The sequence below is a fragment of the Oncorhynchus kisutch genome, unplaced genomic scaffold, assembly GCF_002021735.2.
Source record: "Oncorhynchus kisutch isolate 150728-3 unplaced genomic scaffold, Okis_V2 Okis07a-Okis12b_hom, whole genome shotgun sequence".
NCBI classification, from domain to species: Eukaryota; Metazoa; Chordata; class Actinopteri; order Salmoniformes; family Salmonidae; genus Oncorhynchus; species Oncorhynchus kisutch.
Window position 1 is genome coordinate 1567840 of NW_022261984.1, and position 20852 is coordinate 1588691.

The 20852-nt window shown below is 43.4% G+C and overlaps 3 protein-coding genes across 3 annotated transcripts; 1 reads left to right on the forward strand and 2 right to left on the reverse strand.

Moving 5' to 3' along the window:
- Positions 1–1091: 1091 nt before the first annotated feature.
- Positions 1092–13085, reverse strand: LOC116360190 (PRELI domain-containing protein 1, mitochondrial-like). The gene is made up of 5 exons (XM_031815048.1): positions 12946–13085; positions 11424–11646; positions 10359–10584; positions 8066–8144; positions 1092–1480 (listed from the first exon to the last, which is right to left on the reverse strand). Exons 2-5 carry the CDS (start codon positions 11513–11515, stop codon positions 1365–1367), a joined length of 513 nt encoding a protein of 170 aa, XP_031670908.1. The 5' UTR covers positions 11516–11646; positions 12946–13085; the 3' UTR covers positions 1092–1364.
- An 832-nt stretch (positions 13086–13917) lies between these two features.
- Positions 13918–14604, reverse strand: LOC109877304 (transmembrane protein 215). Its single transcript, XM_020469590.2, has one exon. It carries the CDS (start codon positions 14602–14604, stop codon positions 13918–13920), a length of 687 nt encoding a protein of 228 aa, XP_020325179.2.
- A 3567-nt stretch (positions 14605–18171) lies between these two features.
- ndufb6 (NADH:ubiquinone oxidoreductase subunit B) lies at positions 18172–20730 on the forward strand. Its single transcript, XM_031815068.1, has 4 exons — positions 18172–18458; positions 18840–18932; positions 19372–19416; positions 20572–20730. The coding sequence occupies exons 1-4, from the start codon at positions 18279–18281 to the stop codon at positions 20635–20637; spliced, it is 384 nt and encodes a 127-aa protein (XP_031670928.1). The 5' UTR covers positions 18172–18278; the 3' UTR covers positions 20638–20730.
- The last annotated feature ends 122 nt before the right edge of the window (positions 20731–20852 follow it).

Genomic DNA, 20852 nt, shown 5'->3' on the forward strand with positions numbered 1-20852 from the left:
CGGCGTTCCAATTCATCCCAAGGTGTTCAATGGGGTTGAGGTCAGGGCTCTGTGCAGGCCAGTCAAGTTCGACAGACCGTTTCTGTATGGACCTGGCTTTGTGCACGGGGCATCATGCTGAAACAGGAAAGGGCCTTCCCCAAACTGTTGCCACAAAGTTGGAAGCACAGAATCGTCTAGAATGTCATTGCATGCTGTAGAGTTAAGATTTCCCTTCACTGGAAATAAGGGGCCCCACCATAAACCACCACAGACCATTATTCTTCCTCCACCAAACTTTACATTTGGCACTCTGCATTGGGCAGGTAGTGTTCTCCTGGCATCCGCCAAACCCAGATTAGTCCGTCAGACTGACAGATCGTGAAGCGTGATTCATCACTCCAAAGACTGCATTTCCGCTGGTCCAATGGTAGCGAGCTTTACACCACTCCAGCCGATGCTTTGCATTGCGTATGGTGATCTTAGGCTTTTGTGCACCTGCTCAACCATGGAAACCCATTTCATGAAGCTCCCGACGAACAATTATTGCGCTTACGTTGCTTCCAGAGGCAGTTTGGAACTCGGAAGTCCCATTCTGTGAGCTTGTTGTTGCTCCTAGACGTTTCCGCCTCACAATAACAGCACTTCGTTGACAGGACAGAAATGTGACGAACTGACTTGATGGAGGGGTGGCATCCTATGACGGTGCCACGTTAAATCACTGAGCTCTACAGTAAGGCCAATGTTTGTCTATGGAGATTGCATGACTGTCCTTGGTTTTATACACCTGTCAGCAACATTGGTGGCTGAAATAGCCAAATCCAATCATTTGAAGGGCTGTCCACATACTTTTATCTCGGTTTCACTCGGTTTGAGAACATTTTCTCGCATTTGGGGCCTATTGAACATGTCCCTAGGTTGTGGCAGGCAGACAGACAGGGGCTCAGTACCTGAGACGTATTAATGCTATGCTAATGAAAATAAGAGGAGCAGAGCCTAACCCCAGAGGAGCAGAGCCTAACCCCAGAGGAGCAGAGCCTAACCCCAGAGGAGCAGAGCCTAACCCCAGAGAGCAGAGCCTAACCTAACCCCAGAGGAGCAGAGCTTTTTTAGTGGTTTAGATGGACATATTGTACACATACTGTACACCGAGACCTTGATACAAGCAAGCTTCCAGTCAATGAAAAGGCAGCTAAAAGAGTGTGCATGCACAGCTCAATTCTGATGTGTTTTTCCTTACAAAATGGTCTTTTGACCAATCAGATCAGCTCTTAAAAAGATCAGAATTGGCCAGCCTGTGTGTTGCATGTGAATGTGTTGCTTGTGCCTGCCACTGCGTGCACAGTGTCCCGTTCCAGCCGGTGGCAGTGGATGTTCCCCTGTTGTCACACGTACTGCTGGGGCTGTTTCTGCGGGGCGGCGGCCGAGGCCAGGGTCTTGGCTTTCTCTGTAGCAGTCTTCACTGTGTCCCGGACGCAGGGCTGGCGCTGGGGTGCCTCTCCTGTGGGCAGAAGATGAGAGAGACATTGGGTGAGTGTGTATACAGTAAACTAACCAACTCGGTTCCAAAACTGGTGGTACCATGAATGCAAAATGTGAACATGGAGTGAATGAATACAACTCCACATTACTTCAAAGATTTGATATCCTGAGTCTAAAAGTGTGTGGTGTGTGTGTGTGTGTGTTGGAAAGATCACAAGGCTCAGGTAACAGGACTCTTGTCATGATGAGGAAGCCAGCAGGACTTCTGGTCAGGGGTTTGTTCCTGGGTCAGCATTCTCTCTAACAGTGTGTGTGGTTGGTTTTACTATCCTTGTGGGTACCAGAAGTCCTCACAAGGATAGCAAAACAAGGAACATTTGACAAGTGGGGATATTTTGCCTGTCCCCACAAGGAAAAGGCTATTTTAGACTTAGGGGTTAGAGTGAAGGTTAAAAATGATTAGGGAAAATAGGATTTTGATTGGGAATACATTTTAAAACATGTGTGTGAAAACAATATCATAATCTTCCCTCCATCTATCCATCCACCTATAAAATATTATTTTAGAACGTAGGGGTTAGAGTTGAGGTGATCTCTACCCTCCTCGGAGGTTCTCCTAGTCAACACACTAGCACAGTCACAACAAAGACAAGCAGAGCATTCCTCTTCTTCAGTGTTGAGTTGTGAACACGGAGGCCATCCAAATGCTTCTAACAGATACTTCAAACATCTGGAAAATATTTAGACTGTCAGAGAGGAGAGGAGCCAATCTTGGAGTGGTTTTGAGGGCTGAGAGATCCTATCTGGAGCGACCAGTAGGGTGGAGGGGGAGAAAGAGACACACACACACACGGCAGGCACAATGGATCCAGTCAGACAGGCCAAGAAAGACTAAGATTAAAGTTAGGGAAAGAGGGCGAGAGAAAGATACTCAGAAAAAGGTGGCGGGTACTCCAGTAAGAGAGATCTAGACAAAAGTGTCTTGGTCAGTGAGTTGGTCAGGCCCACTGAGTCTGGCCAGCGGCAGCATAGCGTGATGTGGCCCAGAGGAACCTTAGCTCAGGGGACAAACTACTGGGAACAGGGACACAGGAGAGATGGGACAGAGGGAGGAGGCTACTAGAGTAACTGTACTGGGAACAAGGGCCAAGGAGATGCAACAGAGGCTATAGTAACTGTACTGGGAACAGTGACAAGGAGAGAGGGGACAGGAGGAAGCTACAGTAACTGTACTGGGAACAGGGATGAGAAGACAGAACATCTTCCTCCTCACTATGTTCTATGCTAGGCCAGGGTCTGGCTAAGACTTCATAGCACCACATACACTGTTTCTACTACAAATAGACAATGGGGGGGGAAAACTATACAACACACTCTCTCTGCTCTCCCTTTCTCCCTCCGTCTCCCCCCTGACTGAACCCAGCCCAGCTGCAGGTCTGGAGCCACTGACCAGAATAACCACAGCCCTGGTCCTTCCCAGGGCCGGCTGCCTTGGCTGACCCCCAGAGCACCCTCTCTCTGGGGGGATAGAAGGGCTTCTGAGGCCTCCACACAAAGCCACATCTTTCCTCTGGGCTCTTTGAGCTCAACCCTCGCTCCCGCTCTCTTCTCTTCCTCGGACGCTGTCGCGAACCTCGCGCTGGGGATGCAGGCAGGAGGGAAGGTTAGTCGCTTCACACACAGACGTGTGTGTTGTGTGTGTACGCAGTCGCAAACACAAGCAGACACCACCGACACAGTCGGATAGTCTCTAGCGCACACACCAACAGAAATACGTGCAGTCTCACACACTCTGTATGAATAAAAACCCATTTGATGTTGGCCAATGACAGCAGGAGGTGGCCCTGGTTGTTTCTACCACACTGTCTGAAATGGCACCCTACTCCCTTATTGGCCCTGGTCAAAAGTAGTGCACTACATAGTGGATAGGGTGACGTTCCAGACGCACGTGACTTCGATCAAACCTTCTTGGACATCTGGTATGCTCGTTTGACTATTCTCAGTTATGTATCATCCTTGCGCCGACTCCTTTCACAGTACTGGAGGTACATGTGTATCGGTTCTGGCCGCGGTCCTGTGGAGGCGGTGGAGCCCAATTACTGAAAGAAGTCGGGCACAGTGGGAGGTTGGGGTAGGCGCAGAGCGGTGCTAAGATAAGAGACCCTGTAAAGCTTTAAAAAACGCTAGAACGATCCTCCACTATGTGGGGGAATGATCTGGCAGGGGTTCTGCACCCTGAGGAAATATTATATTCCCCCGAGTAAGTGAATTAATAAAACGCATGAAACTAGAAAATAGTTTTTTGTTCATGTCACCTGAACAGGAAAATTAAATTATCACAGAAGTTACATCAAATCAATTTAGAGTGGAATATTATGTGAATCATAACTACATGATTCACAGGTCAACTACTTTTTTCATGAAAATAAAATCCCCCTTGACATTCATCTCAAGTTAGAATTCCTTCAGCCTACATGCACTTGCATCAACCAGGGCAAAATGATGCTACACTAGTCTACAAAACATTAGGAACACCCTGGCGCTTTCCAATGAAACACACTGACAAGGTGAATCCTTATTGATGGCACTTTAAATAAATAAAAATTGCCCTTTTTTCCCATCCCCATTTTCGTGGTATCCAATTGGTAGTTAAGTCTTGTCCCTACTGGAGTTGCAGCGCGATGAGACATCGGGAGAGGCGAAGGTCGAGAGCCATGCGTCCCCCGAAACAACCCAACCTAGCCACACTGCTTCTTACACAATGCACATCCAACCCGGAAGAGGAAACACCGTACACCTGGCGACCTGGTCAGCGTGCGCTGCGCCCGCCCCGACAAAACGAGTTGCTAGCGCGCGATAAGACAAGGATATCCCTGCCAGGCCAAACCTTCCCTAACCCGGAAACGACGCTGGGGCCAATTGTGTGATGTCACTTGTTAATCAACTTCAAAATTAGTATAGGTGAAGCCTTGAGACACGGTGTGGCCACTCAGAGAGTAAATGGGCGAGACAAAAGATTGAAGTGCCTTTGACCGTGGTATGGTATATATGCCAGGGGCACAAGAACTGCAACGCTGCTGGGATTTTTCCACTTTTAACATTTGCATTGGTGTCAACATCGCCAGCATCCCTGTGGAATGCTTTCAACACCTTATAGTCCATGATCCGAACATTGAGGCTGTTCTGAAGGCAAAGGGGGTTGCAACTCAATATAGGAAGGTGTTCTTAATGTTTGTACACAGTATTTGCAGCAGCTACAGAACCAGAAACACAATACAGGATCTAATGCTCTCGAAAAGCTGGTCATGTCTGTCCACATTGATGCCAAAGGAATCAATTACTGTACTGGACTGCATTGTTCCTCAACTACGTGTGGATACTAGAGATTGTTCTAGAAATGGCTGCCTAGTGGCTACAGAAGCTACTACCGATACAGACGAGTGACATCCCCCAGCAAGGGATTGGGACGAGGGTGTCACAGATCCATGGCTCTGTTTGCAATATCCACACAAGTCTACACCTGTTGTATTCGGTGCACGTGACAAACTTTGATTTGATGCATACCATTTAGGAGGAAGCTATTGTGTCAAATGGTATCTTATGTACTATATAGTGCAGTACACTACTATTGACCAGGGCCCATAAGACTAAAGTAGTGCACAGGGATCAACTTCAGACAGTCTGCACTGGACAAAGTGGTACAATTAGTATGGATATTGGAACGTAGCCATACCGTCACCATAGTAACAGACCCTAGTACTGTACTGACCACCATAATAAACCTGAGACCTAGTGACAGACCCTAGTACTGTACTGACCTCCATAATAAACCTGAGACCTAGTCCAGCTGTAGTAACAGACCCTAGTACTGTACTGACCACCATAATAAACCTGAGACCTAGTCCAGATGTAGTAACAGACCCTAGTACTATACTGACCTCCATAATAAACCTGAGACCTAGTCCAGATGTAATAACAGACCGTAGTACTGTACTGACCACCATAATAACCTGAGACCTAGTGACAGAACCTAGTACTGTACTGACTACCATAATAACCTGAGACCTAGTCCAGCTGTAGTAAGACCCTAGTACTGTACTGACCACCATAATAAACCTGAGACCTAGTCCAGATGTAACAGACCCTAGTACTGTACTGACCACCATAATAAACCTGAGACCTAGTGACAGACCCTAGTACTGTACTGACTACCATAATAAACCTGAGACCTAGTGACAGACCCTAGTACTGTACTGACCACCATAATAAACCTGAGACCTAGTCCAGATGTAGTAACAGACCCTAGTACTGTACTGACCACCATAATAAACCTGAGACCTAGTGACAGACCCTAGTACTGTACTGACTACCATAATAAACCTGAGACCTAGTGACAGACCCTAGTACTGTACTGACCACCATAATAACCTGAGACCTAGTGACAGACCCTAGTACTGTACTGACCACCATAATAAACCTGAGACCTAGTGACAGACCCTAGTACTGTACTGACTACCATAATAAACCTGAGACCTAGTGACAGACCCTAGTACTGTACTGACCACCATAATAAACCTGAGACCTAGTGACAGACCCTAGTACTGTACTGACCACCATAATAAACCTGAGACCTAGTGACAGACCCTAGTACTGTACTGACTCCATAATAAACCTGAGACCTAGTGACAGACCCTAGTACTGTACTGACCTCCATAATAAACCTGAGACCTAGTCCAGCTGTAGTAACAGACCCTAGTACTGTACTGACCACCATAATAAACCTGAGACCTAGTCCAGCTGTAGTAACAGACCCTAGTACTGTACTGACCACCATAATAAACCTGAGACCTAGTCCAGCTGTAGTAAGACCCTAGTACTGTACTGACCTCCATAATAAACCTGAGACCTAGTCCAGCTGTAGTACAGACCCTAGTACTGTACTGACCTCCATAATAAACCTGAGACCTAGTGACAGACCCTAGTACTGTACTGACCTCCATAATAAACCTGAGACCTAGTCCAGATGTAGTAAACAGACCCTAGTACTGTACTGACCTCCATAATAAACCTGAGACCTAGTCCAGATGTAGTGACAGACCCTAGTAATGTACTGACCACCATAATAAACCTGAGACCTAGTCCAGCTGTAGTAACAGACCCTAGTACTGTACTGACCTCCATAATAAACCTGAGACCTAGTCCAGATGTAGTGACAGACCCTAGTAATGTACTGACCCCCATAATAACACCTGAGACCTAGTCCAGCTGTAGTAACAGACCCTAGTACTGTACTGACCTCCATAATAAACCTGAGACCTAGTGACAGACCCTAGTACTGTACTGACCACCACAATAAACCTGAGACCTAATGACAGACCCTAGTACTGTACTTACCATCGCAATAAACCTGAGGCCTAGTCCAGAGTAGTGACGGCATGATGCACACAGACAGATGGGACAAAGACACAACAAGGGAAATATGTCCTATAAGCAGGACAATAACCTAAAACAAGGCCAAATTCTACACTGGAGTTTCTTACCAAGAAGACAATGAATGTTCCAGAGTGGCTGAGTTACAGTTTTATCTTAAATCTACGGAGAGACCTGAAAATGGTCAACAACTAATTCGACAGAGCTTGAAGATTTTTGAAAAGAATGGGCAAATGTTGCACAATCCAGGTGTAGAAAGCTCCTAGTGACTTACCCAGAAAGACTCACAGCTGTAATCGCTGCCAAAGGTGCTTCTACAAAGTATTGACCTCAGAGGTGTGAATACTTATGTAAATGAGATTTGTATTTCATTTGAAATAAATTTGCAAAAATGTCTAAAAACATGTCTTCACTTTGTCATTATGGGCTATTGTGTGTAAATGGTTGAGGAAAAACTATACATTTAATCCATTTTGAATTGCGTCTGTAACACAACAAAATGAGGAATAAGTCAAGGGGTAATGAACACTTCCTGAAAGCCCTGTGGCATATGGCGCAGTCACGCAACGCGTTGGACCAAACACTTGTCTGTGACTATACGGCTTAAGCTAGTCACATGGGAATGTTTTCAGCCTCTGAACATAGACAGACAAAACGGTTGAATCATTGACTCAACCAGACCGTTCAATTAGGAGAGTGGGAACTAGTAGGTGTCACTCTTTAGGGGAGGGATATCTCCGAGACGAGAAAATGGCCATACTCAAGACATGCAGTAAATCAGTTATCATTATCATCGTATCACTCCACTCGGCGAAGGACTTCGAGAGACGCAATCACGGCCTGATTATCCAGACGATTGTGTGTTCCACTTCCAGGGGAGAGAGATCTGGCGTCTGCTCACCCAAAGGCATGATGAGAGGGTTAGTGTTGAGTTGATTGGTGGGTGGGAGCTGTGATTAATTTCACAACTTCACTTCATACCACAGCAATCAGCCATGAGGAGACTGACATACTTTTTGGTACTTTGGTGCTTTCCGTCATATTTTCCACATTACACAATCTCCAAAAATATAACTTTTTCCCTCGAAGAAAGTTTGCCCATCGCCTCCAACCACATCATAAATCCCAGAAATAAAGTTGTTTGGCTCCCTGCTTCTCCTACTTCAGTACGTACCGTGTAAGTTAGACAGAGCGTACTCCAGGCCCTTCATGGCCTTCACCTGGTTGCTCTTGAAGCGGGCCAAGCCAAACTCCTGGGGAACAGAACAGACGGACATGACAGGAAACAGCAGGGTTTAAATGGGGAGACATGAGAACAGCAGGGTACTTCCCCCCCCTTTCTTTCTCCCTCCTTTCATCTCTCTTGTTCTCTCTCTTTCCCTTCATCTCAACTTCCTTTCTCTCTCTAGGGGTAGTCAAGGCTAGTCCACACTTCTAATAATAATAATAATAATAATATTTTTCTACCCTTGCGTAGAAAACATTCCTGGTGGAAGATGACCATTTCTTTGTTTTGGCATCTGCAGACACTTTTCCTCTTGTGCCATTACTCGACCCTATAAACCCTCTCTCGTGTGTGTGTGTGTGTGTGTGTGTGTGTGTGTGTGTGTGTGTGTGTGAGAGAGAGAGAGAGAGAGAGAGACAGAATGCCTATCTTGCTGAGGTGGAAAATACTTATGTGGGCCTCTTAGATTTGCCGACCAAATATCTGGGTGGAACTTAAGGGAAAATCTGTTTTTCAACTCAGACTGGGCTTTTGTTATAGATGGATTATATACATATGTTCTCATAGGTGTCCAACAACGACCGCAAGCAGATCCTTCAAATTGATTTCCCAGGCTACAAATCCAAATGTACTGCTGCTTTGCAAACTGCTGCTACAAGTTATCAAGTTATCAATTCCACTTCATTTTGAGGAACTGGTTGCATGCGATAATAACATACTGTTTTGGAAGAATCTGACATTTTGTTCCGAAATATGATCTTGTAGGTAATTACAAATTTGTTCCATCTGTCTAGTGATATGAGTCATCCCCTCCTTCAGCTGCCGTCTACTGGAATCAAAACAAGACAGCGCTCGCTAGCACGCCGCCACAACGCTTTGCGTTAACTAGACGGCGGGCATAATCTGGTGGGGTGTGAGTGTGTTCCTTATGGTGCTCCTCTTTGCTCATCCATCAAGTTGACAGCACCATATCTTGTTAGATAGACGTCAAGTGTTGGCGATCTTGAGACGAACACAAAGTGGGAAGGGGATGGACAAAGTGTTGGTTGAATCATAAAAAGGTCTGTATGATTGTAGTGTAGGTCTAGTTGATATTGACCAGGTATGGTGAGATAAAATGTCTCACTTAGTCTCTCACATTAAAGCCTTGTTCTATTGCTAACCGTAGAATGGAGTGAACTCTGACTCGCATAGAGACTTGAGATGTAAACCATGAGATATCTACCCACCCGGCTGACTCAAAGGAGGTTACACAACTTCATCTCTTTCTCATCCAACAAACCAGGTCCCTGAGAAACAGAAAACCACCAACAATACATGTCACGTCTGTGTCTCTTTAGTCAAGGGCTTACCAGTCTGAACCAATATCCAGCCAGACTGCGGAAATGTTGCAATTTTTTTTATAGGAAATGTCACAAATTATATACAATGGAAACGTTGTGGGTATCAGCATGAAGGAATTTCTCTGGGAAACAGTATATTCATTGTGCTGTAGGCTTGGAGACGGTCGGTTGCTAGAGAAAACAAACAAGCGCAACCAGTAAACAAGCCAGTCTCTCAGGGGGGCGGGGCAACGCAGAGGGCACTTTCTTGTCAATGTCTAGGGTCTTGTGGCTGTAATATAGGTCAACCACTGGAGGTCATGAAGGGACAGATACCAACCTAGCCTAAACCATGAGGAAAAATATATTTCATTCCGTATCTAAAGATATGCAATAATAACACTATTTGGACAGCAGTTTTCATGTAGACGTGCATATCGAAGTCTCTGTTCAATAGTAGGCTGTGTGCTAATACGTAGAAACATTCTTATCTTAGTCAATACTAATAGTGTCAGTGTTTCTTTTTTTTAGAGGCGGTGCGCCGCTGCTAGATGCAGTAGGGGAAACACAGCGTGTTCCTCTGTCTGGTGGTGGTGCTGATACCATCTCCTAAAGACAGAACACGGATTTCAAACAAATACAAGACACTACATGGTGCTGAGTCAGTGTACTGTGAAGGGACATGAGCGTCCACCAACCTAGTAAAACAGAGAAACCTACACGTACTAACAAACACATACATGAACTACATGTGCCTGGCATGAGTGTCAAACCCACACGTTTGGTGTTACAAGCACCATTCTCCAACCACTAAGCTGTGGGAACCAGTATCCCTGGGTTCCAAATCAACACCTAGCCCCTACTCACTTCTTGGTGTAGGGGTCGACTCAGAACGGAGCATATGTCGGGGTGTACCTCACCATTAACGTAGTGTGATTGAGGTTCCAGGTGTACGTGGTGAGGCTCTTGGTGACCGGGTCGACGACGGAGTCCTCTACGATGTAGACGGAGCGTGATAGGTTGGAGGGGAAGAGGAACTCGGCCCAGCGAGGCATTCGATTGGTCTTGGTGAGCAGGCGTCTGGAGAGAAGCCGCTGGTCCGCCGTCACCTCACGGAGAACCACGTCCTCTGTGAGAACATGGGTGCTGATGCACGGGAACACACACAATGTTAGTGGTATGCTATCAGTTGGTCCAATTACTAGTTGTTCAGACAACATAACATATTTTCACGACACTTAACATACTCCACAAACACATTTTGAACATTGTCAGTACTTCTGAATTTAACCTGCTAAATAGTTGCAGATTTGTACATTTCAAGTACTTGTATTTGATTATTAGCAATCGAATACAAACCTTGAATCAAGTAGTCAAATAAAAGGAAAGATGGCCGGGTTAAATACAGAGCAGAAATTAACAATACAAACTAAATGAAGTCACTGACTGACTAAGTCACTTCCTTCTGATCTGACAAAGCTTGGCATCACTTCTCCACTGTGATCATTCTCAGTTCTCCATCTTAATAAACTCTTCTCACTGTTGTTTTTTCTAAACGTGTGTAACAGCGTCAGACACCATCGTCTCATTGTGATTGAGAACAGGGCAATTCCACAGTAACATAATGATGCTGAGACGGATTTTTTCACTTTAGAATGTATATCAAACAAAAAAACAATGACTGCAAAGTTAAACTGTACAACTCTATGCATAAGGACTACTTGTACCAATGTCCACTGAACATTTTACAAAAACACATTTGGTTGAACAGTGCAGATGCACAGTTTGGCTATAGAATGACGGTTGGTGCCGTTTGTGCAGATTCACATTCACAGCTGATAGTAGGAGAAAACACAGGTTTTCCATGGGTCTGGAGTTTGTTACTCAATGGAAAATAGGCATATCCCTTCTCTCTCCTACTAGATGCACATCTCACCAAATCATTGAGGCGTCCGCCATAAAAAGGTCAGCGCGAGGTCCTGTACCTGAATGGGTTGGGATACCTCTGCCAGAAGGCAGAGACAACATGGTCCCACGTGGTCCTGATGTCTACATCGTTAGAGAAGTACTTGACCATTCTCCCCCTGCCTGCCGATGTGCAGGCTGTTGGTCTGAACACGGACTTCTTCGGATTGTCCTGTCTGTGATTACTATGCTGGGTGCTCTGATGTTACTGACTCCATCCACACCTGACGCACACACTGAACCCTGGCGAGGAAGAGAGGTGGAGGGAGGGAGAGAGGGGTATTTCAGGATAACAGGTATAATAGGACAGACCTTTATCTCAGCTACATGTAGGTCTGATAACATCAGATACTGTATGTGTTCAAAACAGAACCAAAAAGATATGTTGCTCTGCTCTAGGTTTGTAGCTACTACTGGCTAGCTACAGCCCTCTGTGGTTATTATGTGCAGCTTCAATCATTTTAGTCATTTAACTGACACTTATGCAGTGCGACTTACATGAGAAATTAGGGCTAAGTGCCTTGCTCAAGGGCACATCGGCAGATTTTTCACAGTTGGCTCGTGGATTCGAACCAGTGACCTTTCAGTTATTGACCCAATGCGCTTAACCATTAGGCTACCTGCTGCCGGTCCCACAAAATGGGATGTACTGTGTAAAAGTAGCTAGCGTAGTATCACCTGACAGCTGGGTCAAATACACACAGGTATCATATGAACTTAGAGCAGTACACCCTGCGGGGTATCACCGTTCGCTTTACTAGACCTGTCACAGATTCAGTCACATACTGTACAAGGGGAGAAGGAACATTGCTCAAGGTTGCATGGGAAATAACGTGACCCCCTGCAACATGTGACAGTTGTGACGTTAGATGACGATTGGCACAAGGTCTTCACTAGTTACCACAGCTACAAAGTCCTAATTATCACTAAACCCCGCCTGTCCCTACAAATTATCTCCTTAAAATCTAAGCTTTACCCTAAACTTAACCACACTGCTAACCTTATGACTAACCTTAATTTAAAGACCAAAAAGCACATTTTTGTTTTCATTAATTTTTACGAACTAGACCATTTTGACTTTGTGGCTGTGGTAACTAGTGACAACCATCAAACTGCTCATTCAATCGAAAAAGCATACCGGTTTTGAAATTAATCTTGTTCTATTAAAACCTAGCTACATTGCCAAGAACATAACTCCCGTTCCCTTTACAATGTACTTGTCTGGATTGAGCGTGCTGGTCTTTGTGGAACATGTCACATTGACTGATCGTGCTATCATGCGACCTAGCTGGCAAAAACACTAAATTCATGTACGATTATGAAGGCTAGATTATTAGCTAGCTAGCTGGTAATTCGCTACTATACGGGTTTGTCTAGTTTACTGACATAATTTTAGCAGTTTCACATGGTGAAATGTAACGTTAGCTATCGTTTTGTTACGTGTTAGCATGAGTAGCTTAGCTAGCTGGCTAATTCCTCAAAATACAGATATCAAGTTATCAAACTGTACTGAACTATGGCAAGTATTTACTGTTCACATACCTGATATACTATCGCAGCATTTATGGGGATTTTCAGTGCACCAATAGTTAGATTTCCTCCGTCATGTTCCCTATTTTGATAGTAGCGTAACAGCAGTCGTCATTGAATCGGAAGTTGTCTAGTCCAAAAATGGCATGTGTAGTATCCAACAATGCACCGCTTTAATCATGAATATTCATGACAGGACTACAACTCTCTTCTTCTATTGGACTTCATTGGTGAAAACCACGCCGATGAAGATACATTGTCATGATGTATACTTTTTTTTTAACAGGAATATCTTTCGTTATTTGTCTGTTCTTGGAGATGTTTACATTTTGAAATAATGTAAGGTAATAATTCTCATCCAAACTGTTAATAATTTGTTTTTAGTAACAAGTAGTAGCCTCTAAATGCTGCGATAGTATATCAGGTATGTGAACAGTAATTACTTGCCATAGTTCAGTACATTGGCAGTGGTATATCCCTTTCTAGTGGTCTCTGTAATTGGTTTGTAATGTGCAGATTGAACTATTTGCATGATTCACGTCGATTTGTGCATCATCTGGGCAGATGTAATCACAAAAACGTTTCATCATTTCTTTATTTAGTAACTATACCACAAACACACCAATGCATTAAATGGATTTTGCTGAATAAGATATGCAATAGATACTTGATCATTAAGACAAAAATATATAAAATAGTGCAAATGTAAATGTCCATTTAGAGAAATATCTTAATGCCCATTTACATTAGATATTTATTCAATATGAAAGAAAAATCCAAAATAAATAGGGAACATACAGTTCATTCATGAAACAAATACTGCAAATGTCTTTCTTATGTTACCTGCTTCAACATTAGTACTGCAGTATTATTTACCTGTAAGATAAACAGGCTTACTATTCATGTCCCAGGTACACCTAAATAGATGTAGTAGTTTACGAATTCCAGTAATAGGGTTTCCCCAGTAGGCTTCAGTATCCACACTTAGACCACAGTCTCTATGCCCCACATAAAATCTCTGGGTTTGGTGTAGCAGTGACCGGGTCTGTACGGAGAGAAGTCCCCCTCGTAGTACACCACAAAACTGTCCCGTTGCTGCTGAGGCACACGATGCACCTTACTACTATAGGCCCCACAGTGACTGTCCATAGAGTAGGACTTACTATCATAGATACTGTAGTTAGAGACACCTGCCATGGCCATCAAGGCACTAGCTGGGTAGCATCGCACCTCATCATGGTTGTGGTTCACTTTATTGATCAGATGACCAGATTCCTTCACTGTTGTAATGGCAATGGATACAGAGTCTGCTCCAGCCCCAGATCTATACCCAGTCTCAGTCCTCTTGTCCCCATCAGGCTCCTCTGAGTCTCTGGCCACCCTGGAAGACTCTTTGGTTCTAGGCATCTGCTTCCTCCTCCTACACTTGCGACAGAGGCAGTTGAGACATTGGCGCTGGGTGCGGAACTTGGTGCAGCCGTTGGTTCTGTTAGCCAGAATGATAGCCACCACCCCTGGGAGGCAGATGGCAGGTCCAATGGCGATGAGAGGGATCCCGCCCAGGGTCTCTCCCTTCATGCCCGACATGGTGAACATGAAGCCGAAGAACAGTAAGGGGCTGCTGATGGCCACCACCATCCCTGTGCGGGGGTTCATGTCGTCGACCCTCATGGTGTCCAGCCCTCCACGTCACTGAGTTCGCTCACTTCGAGACGGTACACTCCTCACAGTCCTCTTGTAACACTGTATTCCAGAGTCTGGTGTTTACAAATCAATAAAGAAATAAAGCTGGTAAACTCTACCATGATAGGTTAGGACATAATAGTAGAAAATAGATCTCAATACAGCAATACATTCTCATCCCAAATCCAAGCCCAACCAATCTGTGACCTCCCCACATACAGGCAAGCCCCCTACTACAGTGGTGTCAACCCTCATTACAAGGATAATCTGTCCCAGCAGGAGACGGTTGCTTTTATAGTGAATGAGCACACGTCACAACATCATGGTAAATGAATGCCGCAGTAACATGTGTAGCACCACAAGACTTCTGGGAGCCACTCACAAGATGGGATATGTCGGGCGCATGCAATCTGTCGATCACTCAAATGGCATTGAATGTCTAATTAACACACTTTTCAACCAGGCATGTCATGCCTTCAGCTCTCTTTCTTAGCTATTACGCAGCACTAGTTTGTGTTGTACTTACCTTCTCCACTTCATAACAAATGGTGGTAGGCAACTGCCATATTCACTGAAGTATAAACTTTCCCCTGTCAAAAAGTCAATTGCAGTTTTCCTTTGCAAGTCACTTGAACTACTCAGAAAATAGTCACTTTTGAATTAGTAGAAAAACCTCTATCAAATATGAATTATATTCATACTTTATGAATGATTCATTCAATGGAAAAGCTGGGTGTAGTTGGTCTGTGCTGCATCGCCTATTGATGTCTGTCTAGATATAACTGTGGTTGATTGTGTGTTTGGAGACAGTCTAGGGAGGTTGAAGATGGACACGTACCCTTTAGAACGGGATCTGACTTACTAGAGGTGGAATGAAAGTAATCCCGAACACTTCCATCTGCTCTGTGGTTCTAGCCAAGAGCCACAGTGTGCCTTACCCAAACCACAGACAAAGATATAGAGAAGGAGATCAGCTCTCTGGGTCTAACCTTGGTCCAACAGATGACGATACCTCCTATGAACCTAATTCTGGACTTTGATTTAAATGGCTTCGGGGTGTGTCCTGGCCCCCATTTCAAGGGAAGATGTTTTGACATGGGTCAAGCTTCTACTAGTGAGAGAGGAAGACGCCAATTCCCCCAGTGCTGTCTGATGCATATGGGGGAGTCGGAGATGCTCCTTCAATGGTCTTGTATTTGAGTGATACATGTTAGGAGGGCGGTAGCAAAACCAGCCCCTTGCTGTAAATCAAAACTGGGTGTGTCCCTTTGCTTGTGCATGGGGAGTCATCCTTGGGGTACCAAAATGTTTGGGAAAAATACACGGAAAGGGTCATGGGTTCATTGATTTTCATGCAACTAAAGAGAGCCTGGTTTGATTGCCACTGTAATGTTTTCTTTATCATGTTTTACTCTGAAGACAATGGCACTATCGCTCTAACAACTTTGACCTACAGATGTAGGATCTTTAATATGAGACAGTCTGCTACAGCAGGAAAATATCCTGCAGCAAGAGGAAATTAGAATTATTATGTGGATTATAGTTAATGGACATTTTGTAGGGGTTGACACATCAAGTCTGAAATTTCAAAGTGGAAAACTACACATTTTTTATTTCCTGCATTGCAGGAACGTTCTCCTGCAACAGGGTGATTGAATAAAGATCCTACATCTGCAACAAACCTTTTATTTTTTCACTTTTTCCTAATATGCTGTAGTCAAAGTCAAAAAAAAGTCAAAAAGTCAAAAAGTAAGATATATATACATATACTTCTCATAGAGAAGCTGTACACACACAGAGGAGACATACACTGATAAAGGTGGAGGAGAGGCCATTCTCCTAATCTAACTGCTATTGGGGTTATATCCGCTCTTGTCAACCTTCTGTGGTTTCTTCGGCACTCATCGGGGCGAGTGCCAACTTCCTGCAAGGAACGGAAGGTTTAGATAGAAGCTGCAGGTTGGATTACTGTACACTTGGTGGCCTCGGAATTCCGCCTGATATAAGTCTATATTGTGCAAATCCTCATGGACTCTGATGAAAGGCTTATCAGTTTGCTAAACTATCTCTGCAGATAGTTGTTAATGATGCATCATTTGGGGCCTGTGTCATTTAAATGACTCTGGTTTGAAAACAATTCCCAATGCATTTCATAGACAGGACTGGTGCATATCTTTCGTTGGATGATGCCAATTCTTATGATATGCTACTAAAATAAATCACTATTGATTTATTCTTGGGCACGTTCTGTACACATGTAAAACCGTCACAGCGTATCTGATTTGGAGTAGATCGTATTTCAATCAGATCCAAATGCAAAGACAACACACATCAGTTTCAATGGGGAAAAGTCCACTTGAAACAGAGTTTACGTCAAGCCTTTATGTCCTCTGTACTTTATTCCAATATATATATTCCAATATATATAAGCCTATATATAAGCCTATGGTCAGTTGGAAATAAATTCATAATTATAATAAGAAAAGAGAGACATTTCAGATGGACATATCAGTGGTTTTATTTGATGAGTGACATAAAACATCCGTATTTTATATATTTTTCATGTCTTGAGTATTTCGACACTGTCTGTCATCAGAAAGCAATCATGTTGTTTTACAACCCAGTACGGGGAATGGAGGGAACACTCAACTATATATTTGGCTGTAGTACTACTGTCAGGAGAACACACTATTTCTGTTCATTGATTTATGTATTGATGGCAACTTACACACTAGTTGACCTACTCTGTTACACTCTGCATCACATACGGATGAATGATTTTGTGGATGTGTTGATAAAGTCCACTATATTTCAGAAGACATTGATATAGTTTGCTTAACAAATTGATGATCAAGACAGTTGACTATACTGTATCACTAACTATTGATAATACATCACATTATAACTAGTCCTTATATAACCCATATTATGTACAAATGTCAAACATTTCATCTTGTATTTTAAGTGTAATGACTAATGATTGAAAAAGCCCTCTGAAGCAATAATGTTTGATGATAGCTAAGGTTTCACACCTCACCAGTCTATACTGGGCACAGATTAGATTACAGTTTGTCCTAGTCACTGTGCTTCTACATCTGCATTGTTTGCTCTTTGGGGTTTTAGGCTGGGTATCTGTAAGCACTTTGTGACAACTGCTGGTGTAAAAAGGGCTTTATAAAATACAATTGATTGAGGACTTGCTTATGCCCTCGGGACAATGGTAGAATGGTCATATGGTGAAAACAGTTTATAATGCTGCATCCGCATCCAAACAGAAAACTCATTATCATTCAATGTTTATGACATCTTAATAGTAATTCACAAACGCATTTACCATTATAGTAAAAAGCATATGGATACATAATACAGAGTTTCCTTAATTTTGGATGAATGTAAAAAATGTAGTAAGCAATTGTGTGTAGCATATTTTGCACAATGCATCAGAGAAATCAGTGATCATGAAAAATCCCTGTTTTGTTTCCTCCTCCAGTCCCGTAGATGTCACTCACACACTCAGCCAATGGGGGAAATGTGTATTTACCGTTGTCGTTGACTGTTTTCTTCTTCATGAGTTTTGGCTGTGCACTCCATGGCGGTGTCCTCCATGGTGTCATTGTAGTGAGGTTGAATATCAAGAAAACAAGAACTAGCCCTTCTTAATCATGACTGGTTACACAGCAGACGAAAAGCTCCGCGTAGAGCAGATTTCAAACCTCAGGAGGAAATGGCTGAAGGACCAAGAGCTCAGTCCCAGAGAGCCCGTGCTGCCAAAGACAGCCCACGGGCCGGTGGCAAAATTCTGGGCTGGCTTTCTGGAACCTAAGACCCTGTGGAGACTTTACGTGAGTTCATCATTTTGGCCATTTCATTGTACTATATCAACGAACAACACTGTGTGAATTGGATTAGAATGACTAACTAGCTAGTATTTGTGATAGCTACGTGCTATGTTTTTGTTTTGAGACGTCGGTGTTACTGTTTACTAGCTAGCCTAGCCAGTTGCATGGGTCGCCACTAGTGACCATAGCCACATTGACTAGTATTCTCATGCTTGGTGTGATGCCAGTCACCTGTGCCACTGCCAACCTGAATGTAACATAGCTACTGGCATGTTGCTAACCAGTAGTTGTACCGAAAAAGTGCATCAACTGTTGTCAGCAAGAAATCAACAACACCTGTTAACATTTGTGACACACGTCCCCTTTGTGTTGCTCTCTTTCCAGACCTACAAAGTCTACACTGGTGGAGTGTTCGCCTTGACCCGGTTGCTGATCCCTGCCTGGGTTGTGCATTATTATGTGAAGTATCATGTTGCTGTAAGTTCAATCAATTCAACACCAATTATATTGTCTTTTCATTCATGTAGTAATGTTGTTGTTAGGAAAACCTGTTCCTGGAGTGTAAGAGGATTTTGGCCCAACCAGACACCACCTGGATTCTTCCAACCACCTCACAGGCCTAATTGGTTCGATTTAAAACACCAGGCCTCCCAGCTCTAAATCAGACTTGATTTAAAAGGCTGAGACCTAATGGTCAAGAAGACTGATAATGTGTTTGACCTTGGATGTTCAAAGTTAATTGTTCTCCGATTTATGAAATGTTATTATACAGTAGTGGATTGCAGTTTTTAGCCCTGTGTTGTTGGTGTTCATTCACTATACCTGCTCTATTGAAAGTTGTGTCATGCATGTGTCATAGAAGAGTCTTCAATTCAATCTAAAACATTGACCTGTCCTGCTTGTGTGTTTGTCACAGAAAAAGCCCTATGGCATCGTGGAGCTGAAGCCCAGACTGTTCCCTGTAAGTACATCTCATGTGTTGTTATAGGAACACGATTAAGCCTAGTCCTGGATGAAAAAGCACATACAATGAAGAATCTCCATTGTAAGTGCTTTTTAGTCCAGACTACGATTGATCTGTGTCTGTGAACTGGCTCTTAGTCTTACAGTGGATTCACTGCCCACTGGGCAAAAACAGGTTGAAACATACATTGTTTCCATGTCATTTCAACTGAAAAATGCAAATGTCAACATGGAAAACTAATTGTTTTTGCAAAAGTCAATAATGCACGGGAATTTTGTATTTTTTTCACCCAACTTTTAACCTAAATGACCGGGTTGATTAAACATTAAATTCATATTAGTTGACAACTCAACCAAATGTAAATCAAAAGTAGATGTTGAACTGCCATCTGTACCCAGTGGGTGGGCAGAAGGGTTGGGTTAAATACGGACGACACATTTCAGTTGAACAACTGACTAGGTATCTCCCTTTCCTTTTGTATTGATGATTGGACAAGATGGCGCCGACAGAGGGTCGCCTCACTTCTAGTCCTTAGGAAACTTTGCCGTGTTTAGTTTTTTTATGTATTATTTCTTACTTTGTTAGCCCAGAAAATCTTAAGTGTTGTTACATACAGTCGGGAAGAACTACTGGATATCAGATTTAGATGTGTGTGTATTAGGTTTTGTTGTGGAATTGTTCGATTTCTTGTTAGATATTGCTGCATTGTCGGAACTAGAAGCACAAGCATTTCGCTACATTTGCAGTAACATCTGCTAACCATGTGTATATGTGACCAATAAAATGTGATTTATTAACAGATGCATGTGACACAATGGTGCAGTTTACAGTAAAGAACTGAATTGCAGTGTAGCTTATATATAAACTGCACTGTAATTGTGGCCTACTATGGTAACACAAAATAATGTATTTTAGCAGATGCTTTTATCCAAAGCGACTTAGTCATGCATGCATACATTTTACATATGGGAAATCCTGGGAATTGAACCCACTACCCTGGCGTTACAATAGTCATGCTCTACCAACTGAGCTACAACGGACCACAAAAACCCTGGATTCCCAGACAGCTTTCCTAGACCTTGTAATGAAAGATTAGGGACATCTAGCAACTGACTCTTTCATTATCTGTTAATTTTCCCTGTCTGTGTTCAGGGCGACACCATCTTGGAGACGGGAGAGGTTGTTCCAGACCTCCCAGAGAGCCATGGTCACCACTGAAGAAGACATAGTTGAAAGAATTACACAATGTCTTTTTGTCCCTGCCATGTTGTAAAAACTTTATGTATATGTCATTAAATAATATTTACAATACTAATACATGTCAGCGAAGTATATTTGGACGAGAATGTGGGGGAAAGAGTGCTGCATTTATTTGAGTAATTCAGATCCAGTGTTTCAAGCAAAATGTATTAGTCACATGTGCCGAACAACAG

What these genes read in the sequence shown, in the direction of transcription:
- LOC116360190 (XM_031815048.1), bottom strand. Translation starts at nt 11,515, where the DNA reads ATGGTCAAGTACTTCTCTAACGATGTAGACATCAGGACCACGTGGGAC. An exon ending in TCAATCACACTACGTTAATG is followed by an intron (nt 8,145 to 10,358) that starts GTGAGGTACACC and finishes TCTGTTCCCCAG; the next exon opens with GAGTTTGGCTTGGCCCGCTT. An exon ending in CGCTCTGTCTAACTTACACG is followed by an intron (nt 1,481 to 8,065) that starts GTACGTACTGAA and finishes TTCTGCCCACAG; the next exon opens with GAGAGGCACCCCAGCGCCAG.
- LOC109877304 (XM_020469590.2), bottom strand. Translation starts at nt 14,604, where the DNA reads ATGAGGGTCGACGACATGAACCCCCGCACAGGGATGGTGGTGGCCATC.
- ndufb6 (XM_031815068.1), top strand. Translation starts at nt 18,279, where the DNA reads ATGACTGGTTACACAGCAGACGAAAAGCTCCGCGTAGAGCAGATTTCA. An exon ending in AGACCCTGTGGAGACTTTAC is followed by an intron (nt 18,459 to 18,839) that starts GTGAGTTCATCA and finishes CTCTCTTTCCAG; the next exon opens with ACCTACAAAGTCTACACTGG. An exon ending in TGAAGCCCAGACTGTTCCCT is followed by an intron (nt 19,417 to 20,571) that starts GTAAGTACATCT and finishes GTCTGTGTTCAG; the next exon opens with GGCGACACCATCTTGGAGAC.